We start from the raw sequence: 20,470 nt of genomic DNA on the forward strand, positions 1-20,470 counted from the left end.
CAATGCCTCTAAAATCCTTTTAATCAAACTATTTGAGACAAATCTCAGGTGTGAAACCATAACTTGTGCAGCTCTAAATTTTCAAACAATCAATCAATTAAGCTTTATTTATATAGCACATTTCATACAAATCAAATGCAACCCAAAGTGCTTTACAGCGATTGAAAAACAAGAAAGAAGCAGAAGTGAAACAATGGCAAGACATATTAGGGGAAAATAATAATAATGATAATAATAAAAATAGTACTAATAAAAATAAAGATATAAATTGAATAAAATTGAATAAAATAGAGACTAATGCACACCGACAATAAAATATGTGTTATAAGAATAAGTTAAAGCATCAAAATTAAGAAAACAAATATTTAAAATAGTTTTTAAAAGGGTAAGGATAAAAGTTGAAAATAAAACTAAAGCTAAAAATATCAATAAAAACTGAGTAGATGAGTAAAATAAATAAAAGTAAAAGGTAAGTAGTAAAAGAAATATCCATACGTGTATATACATATATGTAGATATGTAGATATGTAGAGATATATATATATATATATATATATATATATATATATATCTACATATAAGCCAGACTGAATAAAAATGTTTTTAGTTTACGTTTAAAAGTCTCAATATCTCTGTCAGCTCCTCTCAGATCCTCCGGCAATTTTGACAAATGTTCTTAATGTTTGCAGTGTCACAACTCAAAATCCACACAGGTGTTACCTGCTACTTTGTTGAAGTGTTGAGCTATGCTATATTACTGTGCAAACAAAAACAGACTCCAGAGAGAGAATGAATTAGTCTCATCTTGATACTGCAGCAGCTTAACTATGATACAAGTTGCTGTAACTAAGTCTCACTGAATAACAGTGATATGTGGTGGAAGTCATATCCTTGAGTTCAGATGCCTCTCCTCAGGCTGCATGCTATGCTCCTCCAGCTTTCTCACTCTTGACAGTTACTAAATTTAGAGTTTATGTTTCTACAATCCCAGTTTTATTCGTTACACGATGGCTGAGGTATAAAAGCTTTGGGGCCAGGTTTTGTGTGACAGCTTCATGGCAGCATGTTTGGATTGGAAGTCTCTCTAAAAGCTGTAGTGTAGTCTATGTGTGTATACTATGAACAAAAAAAAAAGTTTGTTGAAAGACAGTGAGGTCTGGGAGACATGATAAAACTGAGTACACTTCAACAGGTGGTTGCTCTTCATGAAGGACAAAGACGGAGCTTCATTCCTGTGTTACTGCAAATGCTAGTTTGCAGTTCACCAGAGTGAGAAGGTGTCTTCCCACGGCCACACAGGCAGGTAATAACAAAATGAGCTCTGACCTCAGGGACAGGTAAACTAACAAATCAGTGACATTTACTAAAAGTTTACTGTAAGAAGTTTGTGCGATTGATACAAAAGGCTTTCTGACAAAGAGAGTAAACAATGTCAAGGGGCGTGAAAAAACTCAACATGGACGACAGAGAAAACAGAGGATAATTAACTGTTACATGCACAACAGAGGGTAAAAGAAACCATGTCAACCTCAAACATTCATGCTCTGACATAAAGAAGAAAATAAATTCTTCCACTCAATGGTCACAACCAATGTAAGTGAGCTACCATGATGCAACTCCTTTTGATTGCGGAAGAAATCGCACATCAGTGCCCAGGCTTAATGAAAACTCTGGTGAACAGTTGAATGATTATGCAAACTGGTATAAAATTGTATGTTAGCTCAATGAACCACTTTTTCCTCAGATCTTGCTTTGTACTGTCAGCCTGTGTGTCTCTGTAAAGGTCCCTCTGCTTCAGATGTACTCAGTTCAAATCTATCAGCCTCAGCTAATGATGTACCATTGATACAGTAAGTGCATTTGTAAAGGCTGTTATACTGGTATCAGGTCAAAACAAAAAAAGGTGTGGATAAGATGAAAATCTAACTGTGTATTGCAGTTAACAATAATAATACATTTTTATTTGAGGCGCCTTTCAAGTCACCCAAGGTCACCTTACAGAGAATAAAAATATGCATCATTAAAACATCATTAAAACAAACAAGAAATAATAACTAAATAAATAAATAAATAAATAAAAACTAGTGAAGTGCACAGAGTCCAGTTAGAGTGAATATGCCAGTTTGAACAGGTGAGTTTTGAGTTGGGATTTAAATTATGTTATGGAGTCTGACTGTCTTATGTCTGGTGGAGGGAGTTCCAGAGTCTGGGTGCTGAGCAGCTGAAGGCTTGGGCACCCATAGTACTGAGGCATGGCGATGGGATGGTTAATAGTCCAGCAGAGGTTGAGTAGAGGGAGCGGGAGGGAGTGTATTCGTGAAGGAGGTTAATGGCCTTCATTTGCTGACAGTTAAACCAAAACACATATCAGACATGGAGTCTAATAGTTTACAATGCAGCTGTCTAAATGGAAGAATGTCACAACTGTAGGTCATTTGAACATGCTTTGAATTCTATAAATCTTATTCTGTGTGTGCAAGACGTGCTATTAGATAAGAAATATTCTCCCTGTTGTGCTAGTTTAGCTCGGCTGGTAGAGTGGGCCCCAAATATTCAGACTTTAATTTGTAGAAAATATCTGACACATCTCTTACATAAGACAGGTGGGAAGAAGAGAAATCAGTCCATCAAAACTTCAAAGCAATCCTGCACAATAAATGTAGATACACCGATCAGCCGCAACATTGTGACTGCTGACAGGTGAAGTATTATGGGTTATCTCTATAAAGTGTCACCAGTGTCAGTGGGTGGGATATGTTAGACAGCAAGTGAACATGGGTGAGTGTGGGGATATGAGCAACTTTGACAGGGACTGAACTTGGATGCTAGAAAAGTGGGTCAGACCGTCTCCAAAACTGCAGCTCTTGTGGATGGTTCCTGGTCTGCAAAGTGGTCCAAAGGAGGGAAACGTGTGAACCAGTGACATGGTCATGGTCGGCCAAGGATCACTGATGTCTTTAAGGAGTGAAGGCTGGTTTTTAGCTGCTGGTGCTCAAACTGCTGAAGAAGTAAATGTTGGTTCTGACAGAAAGGTGTCAGAACACACAGTGAATCACGGTTCGTTGTGTATGGGGCTGTGTAGCTGCAGACCATTCAGGATGTCCATGCTGACCCCTGTCCACTGAGCAATGGAAGAAGGTGGCTTTGAGTAACATGACAACCAGTTCAAGGTGTTGACTTGGTCTCTATATTCCCCAGATCTTAATCCAATACAGCATCTGTGGGGATGTGTTGGACAACAAAATCCGATCCCATCCATAACTTCCTGAACTTCTAGGATCTGCTGCTGAAATCTCGGTGCCAGATACAACAACACACCTTCAGAGGAGTAGTGGAGTCCATGTCTCATCAGGTCAGGTCTATGTTGGTCCTGAACTGATGAGAGGGGTGCTGACAATGTATCAGGCAGACGGTCGTAACATCATAGTGTGCAGGAGTTTGATGTATTTCTTAAGTGATTTAAATTGGACTTTGGAAAAACATCAGTTTTAGTCCTTGAAGAATTAAGCTATAAAGATTTATATCTTGCCACTCTGTTGTGTTACTGACGAAAGTTAAAAAACTATAAACAGGAGTATAACATCTTTTTGATACTTTGATACAAGGAGTTAAAAAAGGGGTGTTTGGTGGACATATAAATCATAAATACATGCTATGCATTAGTATGTGAGTGCACACATACAGTACTTTATGACACCCCTGCATAAGTCAACACCTCAGTTGGGCCATCCAGGCCATAAAAGTCTTGACACGCCCCTACTTTTCATGTCCCTTTTTATTAGCAAGCAGTCTTTAAATGTTATCAGTGGCTTATGCCACAGTGAGACCACGAGGTCAGGTAAAAAATGTGAGATTTATGAGTCCTGCAGATAAAAGAGACAACATGTACACAAATCAGGGTTTTTTTTTTACGATTGATGCTTTTTTTAAATACGTGGTGAAACATATCAGGATCAGATGGAAACTAGTAAGCCTGTAGGTGTGCCTCTGTGTCTCACAGATATAAAGTTTAGTCTAAATGTCACCTTAGTGCGATCCTCCAGTTAAGAACACTGACAGGCAGCTCTTTGATTCAGAGGCCTTGTTTTAAGTCTCCTGTTCTGTAGCCCCGGCACATGCACAATCCTTTGATACGTTTCAACATGAAAGGCTTCTTGTGCGCAGGGCCATGGGAGTATCAGTGTGTGTGTGTGTGTGTAGAAGTCAGGCTGCAGTAACTTTGCCTCACACGGGGGGACGTGGTGCTGCAGCTGCTTCTAATCCGTAAGAGCATTTGAGTGGGACTCCAGATTGTTTATGTGGGGCATTGACAAAGAGCTGGCACAAGTGTGTAAGTGTGCGCATGTTTGTGTGTGTCAGGGGGGAGGAGTGGTGGGGGCACAGCTTACCATCCATCTGTCCCTGTTTCCCCACAACTCGACATGGTGGCAGACAGAGGAGGGGAGGCTGCGTCGGACCTGAGTCCTTGTACTGGTTTAATTAAAACACATCATCAAGCCTTTTTCTGGCACAGATAAGCTCATCGAGACACTGCGAATCCACAGAGGAGGGAGGAAAACGCACATCAGGCAATTAAAGACTCATTTACTCATCAGCCAATTATCCCCCCGGGCCTGTCTTGGATACGTCTTGTGCAGGCGTGTGAGGCCTTTCACTAACAGGCGGGTCATTATTCACCAAGTGCCAGGACCGCCATGAGTAGGAAATCAGAGAACGAATACGACACATGCTACAAAGATTTATGAAGAGAAAGGCTCATATTTCACACATTACATCTTAAAAGAAAGACAGAGTCGAATGATCCGTTTTCTGATTATGTTTTATTAACCTCCTATTCTCTTTAAATCTTGGAAAAGAAGACAAAATCTTTAAAAACTAGAAATGAGTCAGTATGATAAAAAGTGGATAACAACGTGTGGTGACAAAACGAGACCCACGGATGTGTTACAGCAGAACTTCAAACATTTGAATAGAAGACACAACATTAACAGCTTTTCATTTGTGTGCTTGAAGCTCCTCTGCTATTCTTTCATCATCCCACACTTTTTTTTTCTCAACGGCAACTCTCTGCTGTATTGCTTAGTTGTACTCCTCCAAAGATGATCAGTCCTAACAGCTTAAAAGAAAACACACACACACACAAACACACACACATAACTTGGTTATCAATGTTGTTCAAACTCTGCCGCTGCACATTCAAAACCAAACATGATATGATAAAACAGAATTTAAAAGGAATCTGAAAAAAAAAAAAAAAGTACAATTCAGCTTTATGCAAATGAACAACAGAAAAGATCAGATAGATAAATAAAAAGTGAACTCAAATATGATTATTTTGTAGCTTTGGTTATGATGACACCAAGAGAAACAGCAGGTACACTGGGTGAAGCTCTAGAAAAGACAGAATAGTTACACTTTGGTTGATAAATACACAAGAAAACCTGACTTCCCTTAAAAGAAAAAAGACAACCATCTTCTCAGATTTCCTTAAGAGTTTAAAGGTGCAATAATTAATGTCAATGGTTGAACGTGCAACAACTCAGTAAGCTGAAACACTTGATTTTATCCTCATAGATCTAAAATAAGCAAGAAGGAGGAAGGGTTCCCTCATGAGTAAACCCAACTTGAAGAGGGCAGCCAGCCGGTGTGAAGTTGTAGCTGTTTTTGTACACTGTTCTTAAAGATGCGACTAGAAAAGGATTATTTACTGCATGCGAGGGGCTTTTCCTCCTTTAATGAGCACAATAAAAGTGCAATAAAGGACAGTTTTAAATGTTAAAATTCACACCAGCAGCTGGAAAAAGTACTGTACCACTCTTACATAATCCTGTGTAGTAAAATCAATAGTGTTATCAAAAGAGTTGTGCCAAAATCCTCGACTATTATGTGGGACACAAATATACAGAGTGATGTTATCGGCAGTTCTTGTACGGACTGTAAACCAGTGAGGAAAAAAAAGGACTTAAAAAAAGCCTGTTTGCTGTTTTATTTTAACTTGTAGCACAGAATACTCACCATATTTTACAATTAATAAATCAACATTGTATAGAGTTATAACTTGTGATGCTGAGCTTCTTGGTTTCCTCTATTTCTGTTTAAAATGTAAAAACAAACTAAGAATCAGAGCGTCATTGTACTGTGATTAAAAAGTCTGCTCGTGTGCTTATCTGTTGAAATGTGAGGATGATTTCCACATTATCAGAATGCGCTGCTTGACAATCATTGAACATCAAATATCTGTGAGTTTTTCTGTTCACAATCATAAACCGCACGGTGCCAATGAGAAGTTTCCATTCACTACTAGAGTCGATCAAATTGCCCCTCAAGATGGAGAGCAAAGAAGACGACAATCAGAGAGTATTCATGGATTAGAAACAGGCTGAATGAGAAAAGGCCTGTTTAATTATAGTACTGCTTCTCTGTTCAAGACACCGAGGGGGGAAACGGGAACCTCGCTCACAGCTGAGACCCACTGGTATTAGACATAAACAACTCGAGCGAGACTAAAACAAAGCAGACAGGAGTAAAAGACTCTCAGACATTCAACTTAATGAAGTTTTCTCTCTTTTGTTGCTCTTGGACTTGCTTCAGACCTGCTTCATTACAGACTTGGTGAAGTGAGGACTGGAAGGTTTTTATAGGGAAACTCAAGTGGAACAGGAAAGAAAAAAATAAAGGCTGGAGCAGCCGCAGCAAAACCCAGTTTGGTCTGTACCTCCGTTTTGGGATCAGTCACTTGGATAAAATGAAGGAAATAAAAACACAAGCGCTGAATGAACATATTCAATCTTTGCTCAAAGGATCAGATGGGATTAAGCTGAGTAGGTATAAAACAAAAATAAAATCAAAGACAAACTCGGGACACACGGACCCTAACGAAGAATAAAGGCTTACCTGAGCGAAATGTTGAGTACAGAAAGAAATTGTATCTCTATGTTTGTTTGTGAGTAATTAAGGGATAGGGTATAAGAAATAGCTTTAAGTATAATGCAGTCCAATGCAAAAATAAGCTTATAATAATAATAACTACATTATTCAAACATAAAGCGTTAGCAGCTAATGCAGGGGACTTGGGATTGGATTGCATTAGTTTGAAGGTGTTACTCATAAAATCATGTAGAGAGCTCAGTGGCAAACAGTCTGCTGTTTTTGGACTAGAATCCAAACATTCTCCAACCCGTCAGAAGCACTTCAGAGAGTCTTTTTAAAGTGCCTCCCATGCTTCAACATCATTTAACTTGGGTTAAGATCAGAAGAAAGTTCACACACGTTATGAACAGGCTGGAAAAATGACAACATCCTCCATGTGGACCACAATGCAACTGACCAACGCGATTACTCAACAGCTTGTTGTTCTTTTAAAACTCCTCATCATCATGTCAAGTCTTGTTCCTGTGGTCCATATTATTGCACAGAAAAGGAATTTATCTCCTGCCATGTGTTTGACATATGGCAGCTGTTTTGTTAAAGTGACTGCTAAAGAAAACTAGAGTCTGGATGCAGTTTTCCACACTCACACACTTTGGATGTAAATAAACACACATCTTGTCTCCATTTTGTGTGAATACATGGTCCACTGTCGGGTTAAAGTGCCCCATAAAATGAAGAAGCCTCATCTGTCATCCTGATGGACTCTCCTCCGATCTTGACGAAGCTTTAAAAAGGGCAGAGAGAAATGCAAATGATAAACTTGTTGATGGTGATCCTGGCGGTAGTGTTCAGGCATGCTGTGCTGCCAGCTCCTGTCCTATAAAGCGGCGCAGACGCTCCAGATACTGGCTGTACAATTCAATGTCGTTGTGTCCCGCTCCCTCCACCCACAGAGGCTCCACAGCCTTGGGGCAGCGCTCGAACAGAGCCAGTCCGTGGGAGAAGTCAATCACCTCGTCCTCCGTCCCGTGGATGATGAGCACCGGGGACGTGATTTTGGACACTTTCTCGATACTGAGAAGAAAAAAAAAAAGAGATAGGAAATAAAAAAAAAGGGAATGAGGACAGAGAAGAAGATAGATTGTACAGATTACATTGAAATTGGAGAACGGCTAGACTCATAAAGCACTGACTCTGTGGATCAATCTATAAAAAAGTGTGATATCATGGTGGGTCAGTGTGCTGGGCTCAGAAAGAGTCAGAGATATGCTGGCCTCTGATGCTTTATTTTTGTCTGGCCAAGGGATGGATCAACAGAGAAAAATAGGCCTGATACCTAGGGCTGGGCGATAATTCGATATAATTTTCCTTAATATAAATATAACAAATGTTCGATAAAAGTGGGGTGGAGGGGGCGCTAATGTGCCTTAAACGCTAGTTGCCACCCAACATTAGACAGAAGAAGAAGACGACATTGAACAGCCAATCATGTCGCAGGATAAGAGGTAGGCGGGGCTTAAAGACATTCGGAGCAGAATGTAAAAACACAGCAGAAACGAGCGACACTGAAGAAAACTCAAACCCTACCAGTTCAAAGCAGAGTCGTTAGTCTGACACTGTGTTAACTCAGCATTAACTATTAACTTAACACACCTAGTTAAATAGACTTTCAGGATGTGGGTAAAAGAAGAGCACAGAGACAACTTCTGCTGCATTTCAGACACGTTTAATGTTCATCATTAATAACCGTGATGCATTCACTGCACTGTAGGAATATCTTTGTTGTAAATTTAAATCAAATTATGCAGATAACCTCAACCTGAGAATAAATAAGAATCTACAAACTAAAGCTTCACAAAAATCTCACTTAACCCAAAAGACCTGCTTCGTGTTAACACAGTCAAAAATGAGGGGCTCAAGAAGCTTATCAGAGAACTAAATCCATGATTACATCTTTTCAATATTGCCCAGCTCTACTGATATCCATTCAAAGTTAAGAATGAAAATTTAACCAATACCAATTCAGATAATGATGTTTTGTTTTTACTTTTAAATATGCAACAGTTGTTTCTTCCTGCAATTTTGCTGTTATTATTCTCCCCATCTGGCCCATGCAGGGATCTAAATTAATCTTCATTACAAAAACATTAGTGAGAACTGTTAAGACATTTAAGCCTTCATTACTTCACATTTGTATGAGCATGAATTTAGCTGTACAAATTTGCAAAACAACCTTTCATTTAACAGAATGGAGGTTGTGTTCTGAACAAATGGCAAACCCAGGCTAAAAAAGGAGGTTGCCATAGCTACATAACTACATTAACTCAGGCCTGATTAACAATAAACAGGGCTATCACTCAGCTCTTACCAGGGTTCTTTTTTTTCTGTACCAAATGTGGGATAAAATGTTGTTTAGAGTTCAGTGCCACAGTGGTGTGGGTATTATGTGTGTATGTGGCATATAAGCAGAACATGTATAATTGATCTGTAGTGGGCTATCCCTGCTTTTATCCACACAAGCCAACCAAACAACGCCATCCATGAACACAATTTATTTCTGCTGGATTTAGCCTTTTTTGATGCAGTATAGTTTAGGGCTGAACGATATAGTCAAAATTCAGGGCAGTCAGTCATAAAACCTGGAACACGTGATGATGTCACCACTTTCTCATTTTCCATGATTAACCTACACCTAGAATGCTGGGTGGCAACTAGCGTTTAAGACACATTAGCACCCCCTCCCTTTCCAGTGGTTGGGGGTGTAACTACAGGTTTAAATATATCACATTTTTATCCAACATTTGTTATATTTTTATTGAGAAAAATTATATCACGATAATTATCGTTATCGATTTATCGCCCAGCCCTACCTACACAATTGAAGTCTGTGTGATATCACTTAATGCAGCCTCTTACATGAACACAGAAAACTGACTGATATGCATGCAGAGTCTGTAGCTGTCTGAAGTTGTGAAAAGAAAAATATTGCACCATCAGTTTTCCCAATATTGTGCAGTCCTATAGGTACAGTATATCTAATGCAAGTGAGGAGGGCTGTGATTGGATGAAAGGGGTCACTTGATGGATGTGATCAGTGCATGATGGGCTACAGGCTGTGTCAAATCAGATATAGGAGCAGTGAAGTGTAATCTAGTGATTACAGAGAAGTATTGTCAATAAACAGAAAAGAGGCAGCCAGCAGAGGACCAACTCATCTAGTGTTAAAGTTATATCAGTGTAGCCAATCCATAGTTGAGGTACAAAACCACAATCCTTGGAATTTGTGTATAGATTTAAAATTGAGAAGAATTAACTCAGTTATAACCATAGACTGTATAGATAATGGACGTAGTATCTGTGACGTTTCTGAAGTGCTGTTTTGAAGCTAATCGTCAGCGTATCCCCGTACAGTGTGTGCTGATCGAGAAATAAGCTATCCAGATTACACTCGTTTTTTTTGTACCAGGCTGTAAACATGTTTATTTCTGCTTTAAAGATCAGCTTTTTTGAATTTGTGTGTATGTGGTTTCGGGTACTTCTGCAGCCAGCCTCAAGCGGATCCTCGATGCACTGTAGTTTTTACACTTCCACATTGGCTTCAATTCTCGCGGCCTGAGGTTGCCGCTTGGCTATAACCAACCTATAGGGAAAATCCCTTCAACTTAAAAGTTCTACATTTGCAAAATTACTGAACCAACTAAAGTTAACAGCACGATCCTACAGGAACATTCACTCATCCCGTGGCATATTTCACATAGAAAACAGGAGAGAGAGATATGGACACAAATAGAGAAAGAGGGATGCCAGCTGCCCACTCTGAATGTGAACAACAGGCGAACACTGGAGGCTTTCTCAGCTCACCACACAGCAAGGCTTTCCCTGGTTTCCTCACTGCCTCTGCTCCTCACCCACTTGTACCATCTGGGACCAGACTCTGCGTTAAGGCTGGCATTAGTTGCTATCGACCCTCTTTAGATTCAGCAGCTAAAACTGAACCAACATAACAAGAACAGAAGGGAGAGAGCCTCGCTAATGAAAGTATTACTTTGTGTCGTAAGGGAATTGTTCCTCGGCCAAGGTTTCAAAATAAAAATCACAGTAACAAAACACTACAGTGAACACCCACAGAGCAATCACACACAAGCGTGGGTTACCAAATCTCAACAGAGTAGGAGGCTCAAACTGAGTATAAGGCATTAAAAGAAGCTCTCACAAGCACAGAGGTAAAACAACACCTTTCATAACACTGTCTAATGTTAAGAGGATCGTACCACTCCTCATTGATACACCTCTGTACCCATACAAAAAAACACATCCTGAATAACCAATCACCGTGCTGATCCCTGTAGTGGAAAATAAAACTATGAACCCACTAATTTAGGCCACTGCCAGATGAAAAAGTGAGAAGATTTGACATCAGATACAATAGATTTTTCATTCTTCAATAAATACATTTAATACAGGGGCAACATGTTTAAGTCGTTTTTTTATGTAGTGTGTACTTTTGTATTTTGTGATAACCATTTCATTTATTTTGTTACTCTTCTACCTTTTATATCATATAACCCAGACTTTAGGAGCAACACTGACAAATAACAATGAACAGATAGCATCCTGTACCTCTGCAAATGGCAATACATTTCTGTTCTATCTATTCTTCTCACATACATTGCACACAGCCTTCAAAACTGAACATATCGTGACCTAAAGTTGACCCATTTTAATTTCCTATGGCAGTGTTTGTGTATTAATTGGTGACAGCCAGGTACTCATGTTCAAACTCTATTTTTAGCATTGCTGTATTATATATTACTGCTCTCTCTTTGAACCAGGGCCTGGCTATCTAATTCCATCTTGTTCTATGTATTTACCAAGCGGCAACCTTCGGCCGCGAGAATTGAAGCCAATGTGGAAGTGTTAAAAACTGCAAATCCTAGAGTGTCTGCTTAAGGCTGGCTCTGGAAGTACCGGAAACCACGTACACACCAATTTAAAAAAAAAAGCAGACTACACTGGGTGAATTCTTTTCATAACAGAGAAATTTTGAAGATTTTAAGATTAGGAGTCTTCCAATGAGAGGCACAGCTGACCTGATTGACAGGCAGTAACACTGTAGCTGTTGGTGAGGAGGCTCAAAGCCCGCCTCTTTACCTCACACTAGCTCTGCAGTAGTTCAAAACAGCGCTTCAGAAACAGATGGGTGACGTCACGGATACTGCGTCCAATATTTATACAGTCTATGGTATTTACAGGATCTGGAATGACACTAAACCTCCTCCAGTTGCTTAATTTAATTCCACTGAATACACATGTGGCTTAATCTGTTAGATACATTGTAAGAAACATGTATCATTATTTGCTGCTTTCTAGGAGTGTCTTCTGTTCTTATTGCATTCATCTGTATTCTGTGCTGACTACCGACCTGCATCTATTCAGCTGGAATAGATGGCAAGAATGTCAGCTAGATATTATTATTGTATGAAGAGACATTTCTCTCAGAATATCTGAAAACTAACAAGGTAAAAATCATTGCTGTACCATAAAAAAATATGAGTTTCAGCATGTTTGTTCAGAAGAGCTCATCTTTCAATGTGGATATTATTTTGGACAAGAAAAACTTTTTGAGGGAAAGCAGCAATTACACTTTTCTGATGACAGATCTGTAATTATGTGGAAATGCCAACTGGCAGCAAAATAGCCTGTTTGCTTTTTGTAATATGAATATTACGTTTGAATGAACATCATATTTAAGGATTTTATGATTAGGCAGGGTACAGAAAAAAGACCTCGGTATCGTATGGGTATTTCTTTGACAAACGTTAGGTCGGTACTGCCAAAAATAATATTTAGATATTTTGTACTATAAAATAAAACTGTATAACGATTTCTTTGTGAGGTTTATAAAGATGTGTTACACAAAGTTTAGACGAAGACACCAACACTGAGCAGAGACTTACTTGGGGAAGGCGTCGAAGCAATATGTTTTCTTGGTGTCGGGAAAGGCCACTCTCATGCCAGATGTTAGAGGTGAGTGAAGGACCACAGCAGCACACTCATACCGGGAGGCGAGGTCCACAGTGGGAACTGTGCCGATGCTTTGTCCATACAGGATAATATTCTCTGGGCTAATGCCATACCTGGTTAAAAGACAAGATAGAAAGAATATCATTACAATGCAGGAGAGTGGGGGATGTACTTGTGTAGAGACGACAGATATGAACTTCAGCAGAACGTGTTAGATGCTTGTAACTGACTTTATGAGAGTATTTACAAGCAGCAGTTTCAAATCTTTGATAGTTCTGCTGATTTTAGGAGGTAAAGTTATCAAAACTTATAATTTTCTACCAATGTCTCATAAACAGTCCTTAAAGCATTACTGCAGTTTGGAAGAGATGTTAGATTTAAACTTGTGGCGTGCTCTTATATCAAATGGTTATTAATAACGATGCATAAAAAACATGATGGAAAGTGACAGCTACAGCGGAAGGTAAACTCAGTAAAGTTCCCCTGAAGTCAACGCTCTGCAGCGTTATGTCTTCCTGGGGCTACAGCTGCATTAAGACAGCTCTGTTTTCACTAATGAGACACTTTATCACACCTCAAAGTCCTTGAGAGGCACCTTGCCCCCCAGCCTTTCCTCTATTCATCTATCCATCTTCTTTTTCTTTTTATTCCCACAGCATCTGTCTGCACTCTGCTCTGTTCTCTCCATCCCAGCTCTCCCCAGATAACAACCTCTACCACCTTGATCCACCTCCTACACATCCTCAACTCTACTTCACCGTCTTCTGTAAGTTTGACACTTTTTTTTTTTTGCTTCTCCTCGGGCAAAAGCAGAAAAACCTATAGAATATGTAAGGAAATTTGCATTCATCCACAAGTGCATGTACATTGTTTGATTTGCCCCTAATCTAAACATAATGAAAAAGCTACATGTCACAGCAGACCGAGACAGCAGATAATAAATCATCCCTTGAAGGACACATGTGGGGCAATTATATCAAAGCATACCGTGTGCGCAGAGCATGCCAAGCAGCATCTATGTCTGCGTAGAGGTTCTTCTCAGTAGGCTTGCCGGTGCTGACACCGTAGCCTGAATAGTCATAGGAAAAGATGTTGCAGTTGATGCGAGTGCCAAGGCCAATATAGAAACTGCTCATCTGGCCCAGGTCCACAGCGTTACCGTGGGAGAAGAGCACTGTAAACCTGAAAGGGTACACATATGAGAGACAGGTTAGAAGATGGGCTGAAAGATACAGAGACAGTTCCAAAATTAGAGGTTTAGTCAGATTCAGCAGTGTTAGACTTCTACAAAAGCTGTTCTGTCTCTTACTGCTTTATGAGTGATTTAATTGCATGTGCTTTTATTTATAGTGTAGCAATTACACTTTTTTTGTCTCCACTTTTTGTTCCATAAATATTTCTCACAAGTAGGGCTGGCCTATATTGAAAAATGACACTTTTTTTTAATCTCAACCAATATTGATAATTTTCTGTTAATGTCAAATCATTGTTTCATATCATTTTAAAAGCAAAATCTTAACTTATGAAGTTTAGTGGCCTTTCTTGTCGAGCATGTTTTCACTCTGCTTTCAGCTGCTAGGTTTCACGTTTTCTTCAGTGTCGCTGTCACTCGTTTCAGCTTTGCGAAATGATTGGCTGTTCCAAGCCGACTTCTTCTTCTGTTTAATGTAGCGTGGAAACCATAGACTGTATAAAATATGGACGTAGTTTCCGTGACGTCACCCATCTGTTTCTGAAGCGCTGTTTTGAGGCCAATCGTCGGTGGCAGCCATATTGCTGCTGTCGAGCGATTGTGACGTAAAGAGGCGGGCTTTGAGCCTCCTAGCCAACAGCTACAGTGTTCCCGCCCGTCAATCAAGTCAGCTGTGCCTCTCATTGAAAGACTTGTAATCTCAATATCTTAGAGATTGCCGCGTTAGAAAAAACTCACCCCCATACAGTGTTTGCCAATCGAGAAAGAGCTATCCAGACTACACTCGTCTTTTGCACCAGGCTGTAAACATGTTTATTTCTGCTGTAAAGATCGGCTTTTTAGAATTGGTGTGTATGTGGTTTCCGGTACTTTCGGAGCCAGCCTCAAGCAAATCCTTGATGAACTGCAGTTTGTAGCACTTCAGCATTGGACTCATGTTTTTAGACCGGAGGTTGCCGCTAGGTGGGAACTAGTGTTTAAGACACAGTAGCTCCCCCCTCCCTTTCCAGTGGTTGGGGATGGTTGTTAAATTTAAATCGAGAATAATAATATCACGATAATTATCGTAAACGCTTTAATCTCCCAGCCCTACTTACAAGAAATTTTATGACTCTAAAACACTGGTACTAAATAACACAAAAGTAAAAATCATATTTAAGATGTTTAAATTCTTCTGAACTTAACAGTACATTTGAAACAAAAAACAAACATAATTTTATCACATATCTCCATCTATGAGTTCAGCCTGATGACTTTGAATCAAACCATAAGAAAGATGCTGTTTTGTTAACTTATTCTTGTTCTTTGGACGCAGTGACAATAGGTCTATGTCCAAGAGGTGCTGAGGGTTGGAGGGATTAGTTTACCACTTTTGACTCTTGTTAAATGACTCAGACTTCTAGGCATTTTGTTCAACCTGAGAAGCAGGGTATCCTCTATAAACGCTGGGTACTCTAGCCCTCACCTTTTATTCATGAATGCATGTTGTGCTCCAAAGAGAAATGTGATACTTTCTCTGCACACTGACTGTTTGGAGATCCTCCCTCATTTGTTTTGTTTATGAACCAATATAGCTCGTGGCATGGCTCTTGGCATTTCCATTCAGAACGTGGCACAACAATGACTCTGCCATATCATGTCTAGCTTGGATTCATTCTTCTGTAATACAAGATAGGCATAAATACAGGTTACACAGTGTAACACAAGCCTGTCCATGTCTTTTTAATTGATTTGCTGAATTAATCAGCAGCAGTGCAGCATAGCAGGACTGGAGTAAAAATGAAGATAAGTACTTTTTTATCACAGGACATAAAATATATTTTCTACCAAGTTTAATATGTGATCACTTCTCATTAAGAAATCTATCAATCACGGCCAACAAATCTAATGACTCAAAACTGCTGGAGTAGTAACCAGATGTTTGAAAATGTTTGGTGTATGACTCTGAACACTGATATCTTGTTACTGAGCGGGACATTTTTTCAATTCTGATGATCTGTTTAAATCAGATAAGATAGAAAGAGCAGGCAGAACTCAACAATCAAGTTCCCACCAGCTTACAGGCCCTGAAAATTATATTAAGACAAAACAGTTCAAATATTTTGCAGTTCTGCAAGGAAAGACAGGATGAGAAGATCTTTGAGTCAGCTGGGTCAAAGGGGAGACAAGTAAAGGAAGTACACCTCAATGGAAATAGAGAGGAAGTAGGGGCGCTGATGAATGTAGGAGGAGAAGAGTCAGCGTGACTTTAAGGGCTGATGACTGAAAGGGCCCTACAAACTTAAAGCTGGGGTTGGTAGTCAGATTTAGATACACTTTTTGTTATACTGGTTCAAATGATCTTTATGTCCCAAAGGCAAATCAATACATAATGTGTTCTTAAAAAAGAGCGAAAAAAAAAAGCCGCCATCTACAGCTGGAGTAAACCTGGGAAAACACCAACCAGCCCCTGCCATCAGGAGCCAAATTATGAAACCAATCAAATCCCGTCCTGCTGTTCTGCCCGCCTCCTGCAAGTACATTTCATGTTTGTTTGTGTTTTTAACTTTCACTATGATAATGTTTTGGTGTTTTCTTTCCCCTGAGTGAGACATGAGTGGACGAAGTGCAAAACACAAACGATGTGCTGAGGACCGGTTTTGAATCAGTCACTATCATATAGTCGCGAATCAGTGGCGCTCGTGCATGTGGGCGGGGGCATCGTTTTGATGGAGCTCTGAGGGGAGAGGGGGAGGGGTTAGACGGAGTCCTGATGAAATGCTACATTCAAATTCATGCAAATTTTCTGTGACTACCAACCCTGGCTTTAAGAACGTTTGTGATAAACAAGTGTCATGTTTTTAATGGGTCCCAAAGACCCTGGTGGCGTCCCTGAGTGGAAGTGCACCTGAGGGAGAGTGACAAACATTCCATAATAAGATCTAACGCGTGAACACTTGTAACAATGTAACTCAGAGAAAAGAAGCGCCTACCTGGCATTGGGAACACAGCGAATGTACATGCACCCGACTCTGTTCCCTCGGCTGGACCGAGTGAGGAACACCTCCGTCGTGTCTAGCTCTCTCTGTGTGTACTGGAACTCGGCTCGCTCTGTCAGGTGGAGCTTCCATCTTCCCTCCACAGCCCCGGCGCCACCACTTCCAGAGACCGATGCACCACTCCGTGCCCTCAGGCTGGATGTCCCAGTTGCCCCTTGTGCAGCGGGACCTGTGTCTGGGTCTGGTAGAAAGGTGTACGTGGGCTCAGGGGGCAGGAAGGCAAGCTTGGCTGCGATGCGACTGGGGCAAGGCGGGCAGCAGAAGAGGCAGCAGAGCTCGCTGAGAGACAGGCCATTCATCCTTCACTGTGCAGGAGGATGACAAGAGGATCACTGTGCTAATGAATACACATTATCCCATTGGTAACACAATGAGATACTTAGACAGAATGCCTCTAACATTGAATTGTACTGAGGGTGGCTGCAAAGATGATGAAATATTTTACAGCTTTTGAGCTCTATAAATGTGAAGAATTCCTTCATTTCTCATGCGATAGTAGGCTGAATTTAGCTACATCTAACCATTACTTCAGGTTAATAAAATTGACATTCTTTCCTTATTTATTTGACATATCATTGATCATAAACACATAACTGTAAGAAATTAGTGTACAATAAATCTCGCTGGTGCTGTTACCGGTGTTCCAATCACCACGTCAAATTCCTTGTGTGTGTGAGCTCACTTGGCAATAAAGCTGTCTTGATTCTTGAAAGGCCAAAATTACGTTGGCCATTGCTTTTTAGTTCGATAAAAGACTGAAAAACTTTAGCTTAATTACTACCACATAAAGAGCCAATTGGAGCTAATGAATGTTCAGTTTCTTTATCTTGAAATCTGACTTTAACAAGTAATCACTGATCACAACAGTGGCTGATTACTTCTTATCTTCAACTAAGCGATAAACTGATCCAGCTTTCAAACTAGAGGTTAATCTCAATCAGTGGTTGACAGTATCAAAGTAAATTTACTTGAGTACTATACTTAAGTACACGGTTGAATGTGGAGCAAACACAGAGCAAATTTCACTCAGATCAGACATTTAGAGGTGGTAATGATGGCTTTAATTCTCCACCTGAGCACCCATGGTCATATCTTCAGCCAGTGTTAGAGGTTTTTGAAATTAAGAATGATACGTATCGTTTGAAATGTTCTCCCTGTTTCCCACTCTGCCCAAACATACAAACATTCACTGTCCAACCTGAGAAAGCGTGTTGAGCTACGTAACATTTGTTTCATTCCAGATGAACATTTCAAACTAAGTTGTCTGTGCTTGGAGTAACTTGGTTGCTGTTTTTATTCCATGGTATAGTTTTTAGAGATTTCAAGTAATGGTTTCTAGATAAACGTGAAACAAAATGGACTTCTATGTGTTCTTGACTGCACTTATGTATTGTAAAAATACAATGCTTTTGAAAATTATTTTTAAAAAAGTACTAGGAGTACTTTTAAAAGCAAGTACTTCAGTACTTTAACTCTAGTAATAATTTGACAGAGCAACATTTACTTTTATTGGAGTAATATTGGAGTATACTTTGACTTAAGTAATTAGGGTGTGTACTTTGTCCACCACTGATCTCAATGTTATTTCTCTAAGGCTATACTTGGAGGCTGTTGTCAACCAAAATGGTTCGTGACGCATTTCTTAAAATATTTTGGAGGAAATAATAACATGACAAGAAAGTTATGAAAATAATGATTGGATGCAGTCTCCTACACTGATGATAAAAAAAAAGTTGACCTACCTGTTGAGCGATGATCTTATCGACGTCAAAGAGAAGATGAATACAAAGAGACAAAAATAAAACGAGGAGGACTTCCTCCACTTCAAGACACTGTGCGTAAAGCGCTCTGTCAGCAAGAGGAGGAGAAGTATAGGAGCCCACAGACTGACAAGGAAGCGTTATTTACAAAGTGTCTGCTGAGTTTTCAGCGCCATGATAGCAGTCCAGATCACATCCATTCCGCCCACTAGTTGAAAGACTGACGGGTGACTTCAGATACAATGCACCCTGGTTACCTCAGGGTAAAAAATATATAGAGGTTTCTTCAGTTTAACTACTTGTGATGACAGTACAGAACAAGCAATGTATGCACGACCTCAAAGTGGCCAAAACAAACTGTGAAAGCTCTCCAGTTTTAATAATACCTGCAAAGAGCGATTCCTTCCAGCACAAGTGACCGATATATCAAGAAGAGTGGGACAAAGGAGTCATGTTTTACAAGAGAGAGCAGCTATTTGTCTGCGTGTCCCAGCTAATGCTACCCTGGCTTAAGCTAGCTAGAAGACATAAATACGGCTGCTCAGTAAAAACAAGCGCACATTCAAGGAACTCCCGACTTAAAACGCGGTGAAAGCTCAGTCCTCGACGCTGGGTGTTTGTCTCCTTGAATCCATTCTGTCCTGGGAAGGTGTCTCCACTGACTTTACGGATGCTGTCTTGACATTTAAATTAATCCATGTACGTACGGTGTTTTCCTCCTTCTCTGCTGTTTCACCGCATCCGGAAGCGACAGCTGACAGGAAGTGACGTAGTGAGTTTCCATTGGACAATTAAGGGAAACTTGTTATCAGTGGACGTGACGGCGTAAGTAAGAGAAGACATGTTTGAACTTTATTGTTCTCTTGAACTTTTAGAGACAAATACAGAAAAAGTACCCCCTGTGACTGGTGCTCGTGAATCATCACAGTTACCTGGTATGAGTGACCAGGAGGACAAATCAAAGCTTATCTGGAGACTAAAAATGTATTCAGTTTCGAGAATAAGATGTAAATAATTGATTTCTCACAAATTTACTCAACATCCAGGGGTATGTCCAGAATCTTTTGACTAGGGTGGCACAACTAAGGCATACATTTGGGGTTGAAGAAATAAAATGTTATTTTCCTGTGATCATTTTTTTTATCTAAAAAAGTGAGTAGGGACATATTTTTGTAAGGGATAATGTATGGTTAGCAGGTTGTTATGGGAAAAAGAATCCTGACAGGGTGAGACAAGACCCCGATGCAAAGCGGAGAGGTCTTGACCATCTTGAAGGGGATGAACTACGTTTTAGCTAATTATACTAAATGGGTTTCCTCGCCCTCCCTACCAGACTCAGCAGCTGATATGTCAGCAGGTGCATTGTCTCCCCACAACTCCCCCCAACCCAATGAACAAGAAGGTGAGCAACGTAGCATGTCAATTAGCATTATTGAAGGGGGTCTGTGGGTATTTCTTTTCTCTCTCTCTATCTGTACAATTACAAAAGCCTATAAAAACAAAGCTATAGCTAAGCTACATAAGCTACAGCCTATAGTCTGTTTTGGATGCTGGGCAGGTTGAAGCACTGAGGGATTTAGTCTGTT

The 20,470-nt window shown here is 40.0% G+C and overlaps 1 protein-coding gene across 3 annotated transcripts; it reads right to left on the minus strand.

The window, feature by feature from the left end:
• Positions 1-4,801: 4,801 nt before the first annotated feature.
• On the minus strand, positions 4,802-19,655 carry abhd17ab (abhydrolase domain containing 17A, depalmitoylase b). 3 transcript variants are annotated; one of them, XM_034710560.1, is made up of 6 exons: positions 19,271-19,640; positions 18,867-19,141; positions 17,059-17,429; positions 13,882-14,076; positions 12,828-13,007; positions 4,802-7,944 (listed from the first exon to the last, which is right to left on the minus strand). In XM_034710560.1, exons 3-6 carry the CDS (start codon positions 17,421-17,423, stop codon positions 7,719-7,721), a joined length of 966 nt encoding a protein of 321 aa, XP_034566451.1. In that variant the 5' UTR covers positions 17,424-17,429; positions 18,867-19,141; positions 19,271-19,640; the 3' UTR covers positions 4,802-7,718. The 3 variants fall into 3 exon arrangements, with proteins under 3 accessions (XP_034566451.1, XP_034566460.1, XP_034566444.1); XM_034710569.1 differs by having other exon boundaries at positions 17,059-17,456; positions 18,867-19,655; XM_034710553.1 differs by having other exon boundaries at positions 18,867-19,631.
• Positions 19,656-20,470: the final 815 nt, after the last annotated feature.

The sequence above is a fragment of the Notolabrus celidotus genome, chromosome 2, assembly GCF_009762535.1.
Source record: "Notolabrus celidotus isolate fNotCel1 chromosome 2, fNotCel1.pri, whole genome shotgun sequence".
NCBI lineage: Eukaryota > Metazoa > Chordata > Actinopteri > Labriformes > Labridae > Notolabrus > Notolabrus celidotus.

Coding starts and splice junctions, on each gene's coding strand:
- abhd17ab (XM_034710569.1), bottom strand. CDS start 17,423: ATGAATGGCCTGTCTCTCAGCGAGCTCTGCTGCCTCTTCTGCTGCCCG. Junction 13,008..13,881: donor TGGCATGCTCTGCGCACACG/GTATGCTTTGAT, acceptor TCTTTTAACCAG/GTATGGCATTAGCCCAGAGA. Junction 7,945..12,827: donor TGCTTCGACGCCTTCCCCAA/GTAAGTCTCTGC, acceptor TTTTCTTCTCAG/TATCGAGAAAGTGTCCAAAA.